Below are 15,843 nucleotides of genomic sequence, written 5' to 3'. Positions count from 1 at the left end.
CGAACGAGCTTAGCTCCAGAAATGCAGCAGGTGATTTGGATACCATGCACCCTTGAAGTTGCTTCTTTAACAGGTAGCTTCTATTTTTAGTGTGCCGCAACTGTGTTGATGGTCGGATCGCTTTGGTCAAGTTTGTGTATGCTAAAGCGCGAGAGGCCGTAGCTCCAAAAATAGAGGAGGTGATTTGGATGCCCTACCTTCGACTTTCATCTTTGACAGCTAGCGGTGATTTCTATGAAATGTTACTGTGTCGTGGGGCCCCGGTCTACCCTCTCGAAAGCGAGAGGATACAGATCCAGAAATAGAGCAGGTGGTTTAGATGCCATACCTTCTGGATGTTTTATCTGTGACAGGAGGAGGCTATTTTTACGGTACTCCAACTGTGTTGATGGTCGACTCGGACCGATTTTATGTCCAGCTGGAAAGCGAGAGTCCATATCGTCAGAAATGGAGCAGGTGATTTGGATACCTTTGGGAACTTGCATCTTGGACGGTTCGCGTTAATTTCTATGAAATATTACTGTGTCGATATGAGACTCTCTGGCCAGGTCTGTGTGTGCTAGAGAACGAACGACTAGTTCCAGATTTAGAGCAGGTTATTTGGACGCCATAACACCTACTTACATCTTTGACAGGTAGCGGCGATTTCAAGGAATATTTTTCATGTTTGTAACTGCGTTGATGGTCGAATGTTTAGCCAGGTTTGTGTCCGCCAGAAAACGAGAGGCGGTACCTCGAGAAATAGAGCAGGTGATGTGGAATGTGGCTTCCATAGCTGCCAGGTGAATGGAAGACACCGCCCCCACCTGTCTCTTGCCAGTGGCGTGTAGATTCAGTTGGAGGAAATGGGCAGTCAGTCAACACCGGCTTGTGTTCCCATGTGCTGTCGCTTTCAGAAAATTGAAACGCACCACGCAATGTGCTTTATGGCTGAGCGTGGACGGATCAAAAAAAAAAAGTACAGGGGCTTTCGGGGGGCGCTCGAGGGAATGGACGTGCAGCACGCTATCACTTTTCTCCGCAGAAATGTACGAATTTGCCCTCAGTCTGCCCGAAAAGATTAGTAACGCAGACAAAACATGTAGACCTCCATTCACAGACCCACGCCTGATCTTTCTCCTCGTGCCCAACTAAGTATTCATTATTGGACAGGGGTCAAAATTGTGTTTGACCGGCCTGGGGTCTCCTGGGAGTGGTGAATGAAATCAGCGACAGTTATTGACTGGGCGCATGTCACGAGCTGATTAGGCTTTGTTTCTGAGCTCCCGCCCATAGACAGTGATGGAGCAAATTCCTGTGGTTCATCTCTTGATAGGATGGAACACCGTGTAGTTTGACAAAGCTGGTGGGGGGAGAGGTGTGTCAAGGATCTGGAAGACAAAAACAAAATACATTTGAAAGAATATTTGTAAATTTAATGAAAGCTGCACATATTTCTGAGTTTACACATCAAACTAGGCTGCTTCAGGTGCAAGGAGCTCCAAAAAAACTAAAATGTGTTTACTTCAAGAAAGTATTTTCATTGATGAAACAATTATGTTGTGCGATGCAGACATTTCCGGGGTTGGACATGTGCCAGCTAGTTTCTTTGATAGTTTCTTTCCTCGGTTTGATGGAGAAGCGGGGAAAACGATGACAGAAATTTAAAAAAATCTAATGCTCATAGCCCTGGGCTAAAACAACATCGATTGCGTGTTCCTCTGTTGGCAGCGCTGAACAAAATCAGTGGCTGCTGGAAAACGTCAATGAACTCTTTGGCAACAGTCTGTTTTTATGAGCGCAGTCTTTGAAATTTTGAAACTTGTAAAAAGTAGAAACCATCACTCGTTCATTGAAATTAGTTTTTGTAATATTTATGCAGTCTTAGAGAATGTGAAACTTAGCAAGAGCGTTAAACAGTGCAATATGAGTCTGACAAAAATCGCTTAAAGACTCTGAAACCTAACGCATTATTACGGCCATCACTGGAACTAAAACAATTGTAGTGTGAATGTAGTCGTTTACAGTGTGAACCTTTACACCGTCACTCTTGGACAAAAATGAGGGGTTTTTGTTTTGTTAATGCAGCTTTGTGTGGTGTTTGGTCTTGTGTGCGTGGGTGTGTGTGAATGCAGTCTTTGAAAATAAGAAACGAACAACCAACACTCTTCACCAAAAAAAAAAGGTTTTAGTGGGGGTGTATGAATGCAGTCTTAAACTATGCAACCATTTTGTGTGAATGCAGCAGTTTTGGAGGGTGTGAAAGTTGACGAGTTTTGCTGTGTGCCACCGCGAGTAGCGGCAGCAGAGAAGAGGAAGGTCTAAAACTTATTGATTCCGTGGCGCGGAGCCCCCTATATCACAACGGTAATCACGGCCTGGCGGTGCTGCCTTTCCCCCTAGCGCCGGAGAAACTCTTTTGCCATGGCGGCGTACGTATTTACGACGTTGCTACATAAGAAAAGTAAGACGGAGTAAATGTGATGTGTTGGTGGAGGGGAACTGACTGAGAAAATGAGGCAGAAACAGAACTAACTGGAAGAGAACAGAGGACCGAGAAAAGCAGAAATCAGGTTGTGGTAAACGCAACAAGTTACGTGATACTTTGTCGTGTTTTGGTATTGACCGAATCAAAGGGGTCAGACTGGCGTGATGCGCAGCTACACAGAAAACGACCACTGAGTAATTCTAGCGGAAGTTGATTGACTTTTGATTGATGTGGAGACCAATTCAACGTGGTAATTCCACTCAGTGTTGACGCGAGACGAAGAGAAATTCGTAGAGACAAGAGACTGGCATGACACAGTGTCCGTTTTGTGGAGTGGCCGCAGTGAGGTCGCGCTGGCACGATGCCAAAGTCTCGGAAACGGTTGAAGACTGGCAAGTGCCACTTCCTCGGGTTCTAGTGGTGGGACATCGGTGAGGCTAAATCGTGCTGGCAACTTCTGAGAAGTGTGCCGCTTCTTCTATTTCTACTTGTTCAACCTCTTGCTGTGCTGTGCTAATCTTGGATGTGGGTGTGATTCCTGTGCGACTGTGAAGGGAGATGGTTCACACTGACAGTGATTGTCAGCAGCCCTCAGTGTCACCCATCCTCCAGCCCTCGGGCTCCCTTCCTTCTCTACCCTCGGGCTCGTTCCCGTCTCTTCCGTCGGGCTCGCTTCCTTCGCTGCATTCGGGCTCCCTGTCTTCACCGTCTCTTTTGTGAGTGGGGGTAGATTGCGGTCAGATCATCGATGTGTTGATTTAAACTCCTAGCTATGTCATTGTCACCTCGTTCTGTCTCTCTCTCGTTCTCTCTCTCTCTCTCTCTCTCTCTCTGTCTCTGTATTGAGTGCGAACGTGATTGCAGGCATGCGGCGCGTGTGTGTGCGAGTCGACTTTTCTTTTCCTTTGTATTATATTGACATATATACATGTACATTTCAATGTTCTATTATGTATTCGTATAGGTAATGTTGTAATTAGTAATACTGTATGATTGCGATTGACAATTGTCCTTTTATTGTCTTTATTTTTATGTCTTAGTTTAGCAGGGACAGATTTTAAGACTAGGCGTGAGCCTAAAATATCCATCCTTGAGTAATAAAGTTCATTCTCTCTCTCTCTCTCTCTCTCTCTCTCTCTCTCTCTCTCTCTCTCTCTCTCTCTCTCTCTCTCTCTCTCTCTCTCTCTCTCTCTCTCATTCTCTCTCTCTCTCTCTCTCTCTCTCTCTCTCTCTCTCTCTCTCTCTCTCTCATTGTACTAGGTTGCAAGTCCCTGGAGCAAATTTGTTATTAGTGCTTTTGTGAACAAGAAACAATTGACAAGTGGCTCTATCCCATCTCCCCCCTTTCCTCGTCGCGATATAACCTTCGTGGTTGAAAACGACGTTAAACACCAAATAAAGAAAGAAGAGATGTTGCTTTTTGTCCGAATTGTGTCTTATTACAGGAGCATGTTAGAGAGAGGATTACCTTTAAACCTACTCCCCTTACCTTTAAGGCATGCCTTGTAGCTGTCAGTCTTTGTTGTAATTCCAGCTGATTGGGGGCTGGGGTGGTGGTTTTTACTGCCCTGGTTCTATTCACTTGGCTGCATTCTGCATTGGCCTTTTTCCTTTTGGTGAGCAAGCCCATCACTTAATATTACTGTTGGAACACTGCATAATCATGCCATCACTTTTGGGCTGCAGAACTCTTTTAGGAACAGATGGTTTCATCAGGCAACTGGGAGAGTTTGAGAAAATGCTGTTGCTATCTATCAGCTTTTTAAATATGGAAAAATTATCCTTGAAAACTGTATTCTTTCGTCTTTTTTTGTGTGTCAGGCGAGTCCGAGTTCAAAGAAATGCTGTTTTTATCAGCACCCAGAAAAAAACTTCATTCTTGGAAATGTTATTCCCTGAAGGGGAAAAAAACCGAAAAGACAATCAAAAAGCCTAATTCTGCCCCAAAAGAGTGCAGCCAAGTGTTTCTGTTACAGTTTGTTATGCTTTTGTTAAGTTTGTCTGTACATCTCTCAACAGAGTGTGTGTGTGTGGGGGGGAGGGGGGGGGGGCAGATGTCTGGCTTTGTTCTCTGATGTTTGATTAAAAAATGCTACGCCCTCTGTAGTGTTGGTATGTGCATGGCTGCCTGCTTCTGTGCAATTGTGTGCAAGGTTGTGTGTAAACATTCTCATTTTCTGGTCCTTAATTGTTTTTTTCATCTTTTTTTTCTCTCCAATGATCCTTTATGATTCTTATAACTATAAGTCTGTGATATGTGTTCTGCATGAGTTGATTGTACATTTGTCACACAAAAACACAAGTAATTGAGCTGTGAAAATGGATTTGTTTTTTTTCTCAGTTATTTTTTATTTTATTTTTTTGCAAAGTGGAGAAAGAACCTTTGCTGATGATTTACTATTAATTGTAAATCTGATGGGTGGGTGTGTTTTCAGGAAGAATAAAAAGAAGCACTACAGCAGTCCCAGTGACAGTAGTAGTAACACTAGCACATCATCCTCTGGTTCTGCTTTGTGAGTCTTAGCCTTGGTTGCAGCATGGGTTTCATTGCCATACACTGCTTCACTGCTACCAGTTTTGTATTGTTATTATTTAATTCCAGAAGGCCCAGACCTCTTGTTTGTTGCCTGGGGACTGCATCTCAGGAGTTAACTCATGTTTACTGTGCATTGTGTTTTCCCCCTGTTCTTTTTGGAATGAACCATTGTTTGTGTTCAAGCTTTAGCAGTGTGTCACTGTCAGCCTTGATGTAGGTTTTTGTTTTTGCTTCTTTTTACATTTAGTCAAGTTTTGACTAAATGTTTTAACGTAGAGGGGGGGGTCGAGACGAGGGTCGTGGTGTATGTGTGTGTAGAGCGATTCAGAGAAAACTACTGGACCGATCTTCATGAAACTTGACATGAGAGATCCTGAGTATGGTTTCATTTTTTTTATTTTTATAAATAGCGTTGATGACGTCATATCCGGCTTTTCGTGAAAGTTGAGGCGGCACTGTCACGCTCTCATTTTTCAACCAAATTGGTTGAAATTTTGGTCAAGTAATCTTCGACAAAGCCCGGACTTTGGTATTGCATTTCAGCTTGGAGGCTTAAAAATTAATTAATGAGTTTGCTCATTAAAGTTGTCATTAAAATCGATTTTTCGCAAACAGATTTAAAATTGATTGCATCGTATTCTTCATCATATTCTGAATCTAAAAATATATACATATGTCATGTTTACTCTTAAAATGTAATCACAATTAACGAGAATAGATTAATTAGTCTTACGATAGAAATTTAAGAAATCGATCCAAAAATGTTTTCATCTTATTCTTTATCATTTCCTGATTCCAAAAACATATAGATATGATAGGTTGTATTCAAAACAAGCTCAGAAAGTTAACAAGAATACAGAAAAGCGCGCTTTCCTGCTTAGCACAATACGCTACCGCGCTATTCTGGCATGGCGTGTTGATTTCACTGCGTTTTGCACGTGGAAGGTGAGCGATTTCCTTCTCGCGGGGATTGACGAAGCTGTACTGTCTTGGTGAAAAACTACAGTGCGTTCAGTTTTATTCCGTGAGTTCGACAGATGTAGTAATTTCGCCTTGCGCGACTTGTTTTTCTTTTTTTTTTTGGGGGGGGGGTGGGGGGGAAGTGATATTTAGTTTTGCAGGGTGGGATTTTAGTTTTTTACCTGGAACTGGAGAAAATTAGTCAAGTGAAATACTTTTGATAGCAAATAATTTTGGTAAAACGTGAAGAGTTCACTTTTATTTTTAACTTCTGTTTATACTTTCCTGCACGATTGTTGGTGTCTGCACTGATGGGAAATACTGCTAACGCTTGAACAGTTGTTGTTTTTGAATTAGATTTAATGAACAGTCGTGTTCAACTTCAAATGAAATCCGACTGCGTTGCATGTGTGTTGGTAAAATGAGAATCTATGCATTGCATGTAGACCGACACGGTGGCCCAGTGGTAAGGCGTCCGCCCTGTGATTGGGAGGTCGTGGGTTCGAACCCCGGCCGGGTCATACCTAAGACTTTAAAATTGGCAATCTAGTGGCTGCTCCGCCTGGCGTCTGGCATTACGGGGTTAGTGCTAGGACTGGTTGGTCCGGTGTCAGAATAATGTGACTGGGTGAGACATGAAGTCTGTGCTGCGACTTCTGTCTTGTGTGTGGCGCACGTTATATGTCAAAGCAGCACCGCCCTGATATGGCCCTTCGTGGTCGGCTGGGCGTTAAGCAAGCAAACAAACAAACAAAAATGCATTGCATGTCTGTTGACAAATGCTTATTCCTCACCTTTTTACCTCTGGTTCTCCCGGTTTGAAGATCAGTGTGTACTAATCTGGTCTTCCTCAGTCATTGTGTTGACACAGGGGAAGGCGGCAGGGTTTGGGAAAAAGAAGCTGTATGTGTTTGTTCTGAACCCTCTTCCAGTTACACTCCCTTGTTTACTGTCCCTGCATGCCGCATGTCTACCCACATGTGTCACCCCAGGTCGCTAAGAGTAGACTGAGAGTGAGAGGTCTTTGAAAGCATTGGTGTGTACCACAACCACAGTGACCTCTTGACACACATTCTTCAGCTGGGTGTCATCACTTTGTTAGCTTTTCTCTTTGGAAGGAAAAGAGCATTCAGTTTTCGTATTGAATTGTGTTCATGTTTGTAGCATGGTTACGGCGGTTGTGTTCATGTTTATAGCATGTTCACGGCGGTTGTGTTCATGTTTGTAGCATGTTCACGGCGGTTGTGTTCATGTTTGTAGCATGGTCACGGCGGTTGTGTTCATGTTTGTAGCATGGTCACGGTGGTTTTCTGGTTGATGAGAATAGTGCACATGCCGGTTTCATGTTTGATCAGTTCTGTTGCACGTGCATTCTGACTTTATAGATAGATGTTAATATTGTTTCAGCTCAGTAATATGTGCATAATGTCTGCATTCTTGTTTTGATGCATGTTTGTTATGTTGAGCACAAACAAACCTAAATTTGCAGTTTGATTAATGGAGACGTTCTAGCAGTATATATGTGTTGTTTTGCTTCATTTGTTTCCTCAATATTTCAAACTGATGTATTCATAAGAGAGGATACAACTTGTGCATAAAAAAATATTTTTGCCTCATTGCTATAAATGTCTGAGTGTACATTTTAACACACATGTAGGATAGCTGTGTGACTTTTGGTTTTAGTTATCAATTAAAATGTTTCAGGAAAATGTTTGGATCTTTCTTTCGTTGTGTCTTTCTTTGTTTTTGTCTCCTGCATCTTTCTTTGCAATTTTCTCCATACATTTTGTCCTTCCTTAAGCTTTTCTTGGGGAGCGGGTTGCATCTTTTCAATCAGCTTCTGCCACTGTTCATGCAGCATTTGACACTCCACCTCAATTCAAGTTAATGGGCCAGGAGGTATTAGTATAGTACCAGTTACAACAGTCAACACCCCCTAAACAACCTATCAAGCGCAATTCTGTTCCTGTTGTTCCAGGTCGGACGAGCCCAAGAAACATGATCGCGACTATGACGATGAAGAGGAAGAGGAGATTTTGGGCTCGGATGACGATGAACAGGAAGACCCCCGTGACTACGTCAAAGGTTAGTCAAATTCGAAATCGGCTGTACTGTACTCCAAACCTTCTTTAAGGCACACTCCTTCCCATGTAAGCAGTCCAGCTCACCATCTGAGATCTGGCCAGATAAGACCATATCATTGTTATGCATTAATCCATTACACAAAATTCCACTAACCACAGCAAGGTGTTGATATTGGAGAGATATGGTCTTACCTGGCCAGATTTGAGATAACAAAATTCACTGACCACAGCAAGGTGTTGATATTGGAGAGATATGGTCTTACCTGGCCAGATTTGAGATAACAAAATTTACTGACCACAGCAAGGTGTTGATATTGGAGAGATATGGTCTTACCTGGCCAGATTTGAGATAACAAAATTCACTGACCACAGCAAGGTGTTGATATTGGAGAGATATGGTCTTACCTGGCCAGATTTGAGATAACAAAATTCACTGACCACAGCAAGGTGTTGATATTGGAGAGATATGGTCTTACCTGGCCAGATTTGACATAACAAAATTCACTGACCACAGCAAGGTGTTGATATTGGAGAGATATGGTCTTACCTGGCCAGATTTGACATAACAAAATTCACTCTTGTGCACAGAGAGCACCCAGGCAAATTGAGAGATGATCTTATTCCACTATAAGCCTGGCCAGATCTCAGACTGAGCTGAACTCTTCTCTCTTTTCATGAGAGGAAAGGATAGCACAGTTCAAATGGACACAGATTTGGGATTCTCTAAGAGCTGTAGAATTCTAGAAGTTTCATTGTGTATGTTCAAAACCTTATACATGTACCACTTTTGATGGAAGTAACATGAAGTTTGTCTTTGTTCAGCTCAAAGCTTAAACAGACTAGTAACTTTCTGTTGTGGACTTTTCACAGACAATATGGTTGCTAAGTATTGCTTCTGTCAGTGCTCTTGGCAGCGTGAGGTCAAAGAAGGTCAAATTAACAATTGTGTATTGTGAACACATTATGTGCTCCAGCTGATTATATGTCTATCAGCTGTTCTCAGTCACCTCAGTGAATTGCAGATCTATCAAACTTGAGAAGAACAGCTGTCACAAAAAAGGGCTACTCCCCATCCAGGGAAATTAAAAGCCACTGATTGTTCTGTCTGGAAGTGGGTCAAGTGACCCCTTGAATTTTTGATCTGCTGGACAGGCCATTTTCTCTCTTTCTTTTTTCAAAGCATAATCGACTCGCAACGTCTGTACATACGTCGGCAAAAATGTTAATGTCACTCAGTGTTTGTGGAAAATTACAAGTTATTTTGCACTGGATATCAGAAGTTTTAAATTCATATGTACAGATGTACAGAGGTTGGCTAGTAAGAGGTTTCCTTCAAAGCAGCTTTGGAATGAATGGGACTGACTAATTGATTTTGAAAGCAAATCTTAGTAAGCTAGGTGGCCTAATTTGTGTCTGGTTTTTTAGAACTTATAGAAGGGTTTGACAGTAGTGGCTGATGATTTTCAAAAGTTTGGGAAAAGTTTCCATGAAGGGAAGGAGTTTGATGTGAAACTGAAAGGGAAGGGGATTTTCTTATTAAAAAAAAAGAACAAAGATAGAATGGCTGGCTATTTCCTAAGCAATTGTTTTCTTTGATACATTTGGCTCAGTTGAATTAAACTACTTTGGTAGGAAATGTGTATTTGATTTTCCGTTTGATTGCCTTTGTCTACCTTTGACTTTTAAGTCAAGGAGGCTAGGTAAACACTATAGACTATTGTTTCTCTCGTTAAAATGAGTCTGAAAATAATGTTTGCTTTTCCTCTTTCACTTCACTTGTTTTAAACTCAATTGTTTGCATGATACAGTTTTTCAGACTGGGGAGAGGGAGGGAGAGTGTGGGCGTGGATGAATTTTGTGATTTATATGACTGTTGCTAGAACAGAATCCAGTTTCATCAGCATAAATAAGCTTCAAGGTGTTTATGTGTTTGTGATGTCTGCAGACTGGTTTGGATTCCTCACTCTGTCGGGCCCCTTTTTCAGTTCCCTGCTCATAGCAATTTTGTCAAAGATGTTTATTGGTTTGTGTGTGTGTAAATTTCCTACCCCGAACCCCATCTAACCTTATGTAATAGCTGTAAAATTGAGTGTTGGCAGGGTTTCGTAATGTTGCAAAATGCAAAGTGCAGCTCTTTGGGAGAGTTGGGGCTACCAGACTCTACTTAGAATAAAGAGCCTCTTGGGGAAACATTGTGTTTTCCACAGTTACAGATGTTCTCATCGATCGCATCCTTCTCAGGGGTGACGGCTAAGTAGTTTTGGGAATTGATCTGGAGTTTGTCTTGCGAGGGTGGCAAAAAAAGATGGATTGGTAGTTAGATTGCTTTTGTTGCAGTTTTTTGTGTCACTGGCTGTAGCCTTGCTGACAAGCTGTCTTGTTGCTTGCAAAGAATGCAGCAGTGAAAGCATTAATTGTTGTGATTTACATCATGGTTTGCCCAGGTTTCTTTTCATTTTGTCTCTTTTTCATTTCTCACTTCATTACTGATTCTTATGACCAAATGGATGTAGTTGTGTTTTTTCTGGTGTACTTTGCATAAGTGAACAAGGAAGAAGACTTTATTATAATTTCGTCTGTTTCTCTCCTGTTCTGTTAAAGTGAACGTTCTTGTTTGTTGAGTCTTACCGATTGATTTTGCTTTGTGCAGGAGGATACCACCCTGTGAAGAATGGAGATCTGTTCATTGGTCGCTACCATGTAGTCAGGAAGTTGGGCTGGGGGCACTTTTCCACTGTCTGGCTATGCTGGGATCTCAAGTCAGTATCATTAGAAAATAAATTAATCAATCAATTAATTGAAAACTTTCCCATGAATTTCTGGTTAAGGAACCCTGTAACCTCATGTGATTTTCCGATTTAAATGCCTTGTACATAAATATATCACAAACATCATGATTGAATGGTTTTGGCACCAGAATGATTACACACACATGATGGCTTTTACATGGGTGGGATTCTTCCGGTATATGCCGGAAATCGGGATTCGTAATGTCTGATGACGTTTTTTGGGTTGTTAATTATACAAATCCTTTAGCGTCTGGGGGCTCCCAGACCATACCACCACCACCACCCCCCCCCTAAAATTCTTCAGGATTCATGACATTTTTCAGTCCCATCCATGTATTTTTAGAAAGAAGACATTGAACAAAGAGCTGCATACAGTACTTATCGCATGGCATGAAGGCCTGCACTCGTTCACAGCAATGAAGCTTTTACATGTATACTTACTCATGGATACAAGCATTTGCTAGAATTTTGGGTAATCCATAGTGCAGGCTACATTCCCCAGAAGAGTGTTTAATGGTGATGATTTGTGTTGGTGTGGGCAGCTGCAAGCGCTTTGTGGCCCTCAAAGTGGTGAAGAGTGCTCAGCACTACACAGAGACTGCCCTGGATGAGATCAAGTTGCTCAAATGTGTACGTATCTATTTTTAGTGTTGTTTCTGTTTTGAAATACAACATTACTAAGTAAGAGAAAAAAGGAGAAATGAATTATGTATGGGGCTTTTTACAGATACTTGAGTGACAAAGCTTTTTGCATGGTGTTTCGTCCAATTAATATAAGGCTTAAGGGCAGGTGGGCCAGTGCAAAATTGACCAAATCGTTCAAAACACTGTTTTGGGTATTTTAGCAGATTATGTTTCCATAACATACCTATCATCCATGTGTGTCGGTGTTTTTGTCAAAAGTGTCCTATTTATCTGTCAATAAAGACAAAATGTGAACATGTGTGGCATTGATTGTCTTCTGTAGTCGATATTCCCCCGCCAAAAAATGTCTCATTTCAAAGGCTAGTTACGGCTTTGTCCTCAGCAAAACAGTGCATTCACGACATACGAAACTGCGCAGCAACTCTTGACCTATAACATGACCTCAGTGTTTTGATGAATGTTCCATTCACTCAGCCACTTGTCCGTTGCAAAGGCAGCAATCGTAATCGAACGGAAATGTCCTTATTTGGAAGGTACTCGACATCCATTGGTTCGTTTCATAAACCGAAATCGGGAACCAGTTTACTTTGTGAGTGCGCATGCTCAGCTTACGAATTTTGCATACGGAAACTACCGAAGAGACTCTCGGCCATGACGGGAACACCCGAAGTTCACTCGGTTTTACAACATCCTGGTTACACATCAAACGATCGGTGACAACCGAAAGCGAATTTTTCCTTGAGAAACAACCTTTGATACGATAACAATGGCTCGAAATAAGAAAGAGGACAATGTCTTTATTAGTTCGGTTAGCAACAACAAGTAGTTCCGCTGGTACTAGGCCAAAGTTTGGATTCTGTCGGTGTTTCCGATACAGAGGAAAGCTTTGATCTCCACGCAGATCCACAAGTCGCCATTTCCGAACACGCCATGCAGCACACTTTTTACGTCTCGGCTTTGGCTTGCTTTGCGCTGAATTTGAGTCAGTTTCTGTGCAGTATCTCCTCGACAAGCAAGTTGAGCATTTGCTACGCAAAAAAACAAAAACAGGAGAAAGTATCCAACATCAGTCAGATTATCGGTAATGTTTGCTGGGCCTGCCATTTCCCAAACGAAACTGGATCAGCAACTGTTTGTATCAATCTGCACTTTCGTAAATTCCGTCACTGTCTTGACGAACTGTGTCATTTTCTTCACCGCGATACACAGTTCATTGCGAAGAGCTTCCTCAGTAAATCGTTCAGATTCCACGTACGATTTGTTGTCAAAAAACAACTCAAACGAAAGTTTCAAACTCATCATCCTCCATCTTGCTTGTCGAAGCACCAAAGTACTGTATCGATGTAAAAACAAAAGCAGAAAACTTCGAGGAAACCAACAAATCGACGAGATAACGGAAGGAAATAAGTCTCGTTCTGGCTCAAGTAAGTTACCGTTAAAAATACCGTTATTCTTGCATGCAAATACAAACGAGAATCGGGTCATTGATACACGTTTAGCGCTGGGGCAGTATCCCCATGCTGGTTGACAGAGGGAAAGAAGGGATGGACGCATAAATTCTCTGCTGGCGTGATAAAGGCTAAGTAGTTTGCAATTCAAATAAACTAAGCTGTTCATTCATAACACAGTTTTGTCCTTGTGTGTCTGTTTCAATAGTGTTTCTGTGGTGTTCAATCTTCAATGTCGTTTTTCTCAGTTCAGCCATTTTGCCTACGGTTACGTCTTGGGTTACGCGATTTCTCTGGCTGTAATTTAGCTAGAGCAATATTTTCTTTTGTAGTTTGTGCAGAATATAACATTCTGGGGGATTACGAAGGGATTTTGCTGAAATTTTATTATAGTCATATCCAGATTATTTCAAAAAATAATTTCGCAAGCGTTACCCTAAAGTTTGACAGTTGTAACAAAGAAGTGTTCCTAACTCCAAATATAAATATAATAAACAAGATCTGCTTCGTAATCCCCTAGAGCATACCCAGAAGGATAAAATAAAACAATAATTAGAAGTGTGACAATCACATCTGATGAAAATCCGTGTATCTCCTGTACTCCACTTTTGTCTGTATTTTGACTGTTTTTGTTCCGTAAAACAAAAACCAGCAACCGAAAATACAAAAAGTGACTATTCTTTGTCATCATTTGTTCATTTCTTTCATAAAATAACATTCAGACACAATAAAACATTCAAAATTAAAAAAAAGGTAGTGCACTGGCCCACCTCCCCTTAAGAAAGGAAGGTTGTGTGGGTGTACAGTGACACCGGGGGCTGTAAAGACCGCCTAAAATATTAGAAAATTGGGTCTTAAAATAGAGGTTATAAACAAGAAATAAGAGAGAAGGGTGCAAAATTGAGAGGCCTGAAAAGAGGGGGGGGGGGGGGGGGGGCTACTGTGCTTCCGTACCATAACTGTTCCCTTACTCAGTGGAAGCTTTCCTCGTTTTCTTGAGAGATTTTCTCAGTGACTATGGAATGTCAGTAAACGATGTGCTAAAAATACTGCCAGTGAGAATAGAGAGTGACTAGTTGTGTTTGTTGTATGCTGTTTCAGGTTCGAGAGAGCGACGAGGCAGACCCAGCCAGAGAGAAGTCGGTCCAGCTCCTGGATGACTTCAAGATTTCTGGCGTCAATGGAACTCGTATCCTTTGCTTGGGGTTTGGTTCACCAAGATAATTATCCTGCAGGGTAGAACGACAGGGGGTGCTTGGCAGAGGAAATGACATCCTCACCCAATACTTATAGAGCATGTGGATCTGGTTCCACTTCCAATTGTTGTGTTCTCTGCCCAACAGCCTTTGTGGAGTTTTGCTAACTAGCCTGAAAATGTTTTACCATAGCCATTATAGGGGTCATGAGGGAGAAATCATTTGGTTAAAATCACCCTGCAGTGCTGACTTTAAGTTTAAGATGTGACAGGGATACTTATGCCAGTGACACTGTAGGGAGTCTTCCGCATTTTTGCAGAAATGGGCGGTTTTACAGGCTGCCAGGGCTATTCTTGAGGATGAGATGATTTTTTGCCTTTTTCTCTTTCTCAGAATCCCTTCTCTGGTTAGACCCAGAGACGGCAGACAGTGTTCTTTGAGTAGGTGTTCTGTGTCGAATTAGGGACCTCACATGGTACATGCAACTGTACTGGGAAATTGTAGAGGAGGAGGGGGAGGAGATAGAAAGAAATGAATAGACATCTGTGTACTTCTTGTGCATATTTCCTTGACAGTGTGATCAGATGTATGCATGGTGTTTGAGGTGCTAGGCTACAACTTGCTGAAACTGATCATCCGCTCCAACTACCAGGGTATTCCACTTCAGAACGTCAGGCTCATCATTCGACAGGTAAGTCTTACACCTTTCAGTCTGCAGTCAGCAGTAAGAGACGGGTTAAGTTCTATGAAAAAGGTGTCTATTCAGTACTGCACACTGTCAATCTTTTACTGTTCTTTGTGAGCGGGGGTAATATAGATTTGTTGTTCAGGGGTTTCTTAAGTTGTGTTTGTGGGTGTGTTCTGCTTTCTGTTCTTTCAAGTGTGCTGCTCATTGTTGAATTAGAATATCAGGATGTATTTCTTACATTCTCTGGCATGAGTAGTTTCCTTCCTCTTCCTCTCCTTTTTCTCCGCGTTCTCCTGTCAAGCTGCCTTGTTTGCAGAGGATACCATCAAACTCTAACCCCACTAATGCACGTTGATTCCAGACAATTTATGTCTTTCAGTCAATGATTGTGAAAGGGAAGAGATGTTTAAAGTACATATACAACCAGAATCTCATAAACGTAAACTACTCGACTTGTTCATGATGTTAATTTTTTTAACAATGCATTGTACAAAGCTTTGTTCATACTAACATAGTATGTGTGTTTCGCGCACGTGTGTGCCAGTGTCAATGTGTGCGTGTTCTAATGTATTATTGTGCAATGTGTAATTGATATACATGTGTGAATGCACTATAAATAATATTAATGTTGTTGTTGTTTTTCCCAATGATTGTACAGCGCTCTGAGAAGGGTTTGATATATGCCTCTAGAAATATTATGCATTGTTTTTATGACCAAACCTGACTTGCAGGTCCTGGAGGGTCTGGACTACTTGCACGCCAAATGCAAGATCATCCACACAGACATCAAGCCGGAGAACATCCTGATCTGTGTGGACGAGAACTACATTCGCAAGCTGGCCGCCGACGCTTTTGAGTGGCAGCGACTCGGTCTCAAGCTGCCTGGTTCCGCAGGTATGTGTGTGTTTGTAGTGAAAGATTACTTGTCCTCTGAAGGCAGAGTAAGGCTGCCTATTTGTTTGGGTGATTGAAAACGGTCGTACACGTAGTCTTCCTGTTTGAATAACGGACTCACCTGCTCTGTACCAAG

At 41.9% G+C, this 15,843-nt stretch overlaps 1 protein-coding gene and 1 long non-coding RNA gene across 5 annotated transcripts in view; both read left to right on the top strand.

Moving 5' to 3' along the window:
- The window catches only part of LOC138964044 (uncharacterized), a 428,123-nt gene that overhangs the window by 326,908 nt on the left and 85,372 nt on the right, over positions 1-15,843 (top strand). The window lies entirely within an intron of this gene.
- Positions 1-15,843, top strand: part of LOC138964033 (SRSF protein kinase 1-like) — a 57,330-nt gene that overhangs the window by 16,680 nt on the left and 24,807 nt on the right. The window contains exons 3-10 of one of the 4 annotated variants that reach the window (XM_070335908.1): positions 4,002-4,083; positions 4,903-4,980; positions 7,942-8,048; positions 10,698-10,806; positions 11,379-11,466; positions 14,031-14,118; positions 14,710-14,816; positions 15,545-15,707. In XM_070335908.1, coding sequence (XP_070192009.1) covers positions 4,002-4,083; positions 4,903-4,980; positions 7,942-8,048; positions 10,698-10,806; positions 11,379-11,466; positions 14,031-14,118; positions 14,710-14,816; positions 15,545-15,707 — 822 coding nt within the window. Of the gene's footprint in view, positions 1-2,966; positions 3,184-4,001; positions 4,084-4,902; positions 4,981-7,941; positions 8,049-10,697; positions 10,807-11,378; positions 11,467-14,030; positions 14,119-14,709; positions 14,817-15,544; positions 15,708-15,843 lie in introns of those variants that run through there. The other 3 variants (XM_070335907.1, XM_070335909.1, XM_070335910.1) reach the window with 3 other exon arrangements.

The sequence above is a fragment of the Littorina saxatilis genome, linkage group LG4 (genome assembly GCF_037325665.1).
Source record: "Littorina saxatilis isolate snail1 linkage group LG4, US_GU_Lsax_2.0, whole genome shotgun sequence".
In the NCBI taxonomy this organism is placed as follows: domain Eukaryota; kingdom Metazoa; phylum Mollusca; class Gastropoda; order Littorinimorpha; family Littorinidae; genus Littorina; species Littorina saxatilis.
Note: the sequence above shows the minus strand (reverse complement) of the source record. Positions and strands in the feature narration are given on the sequence as shown.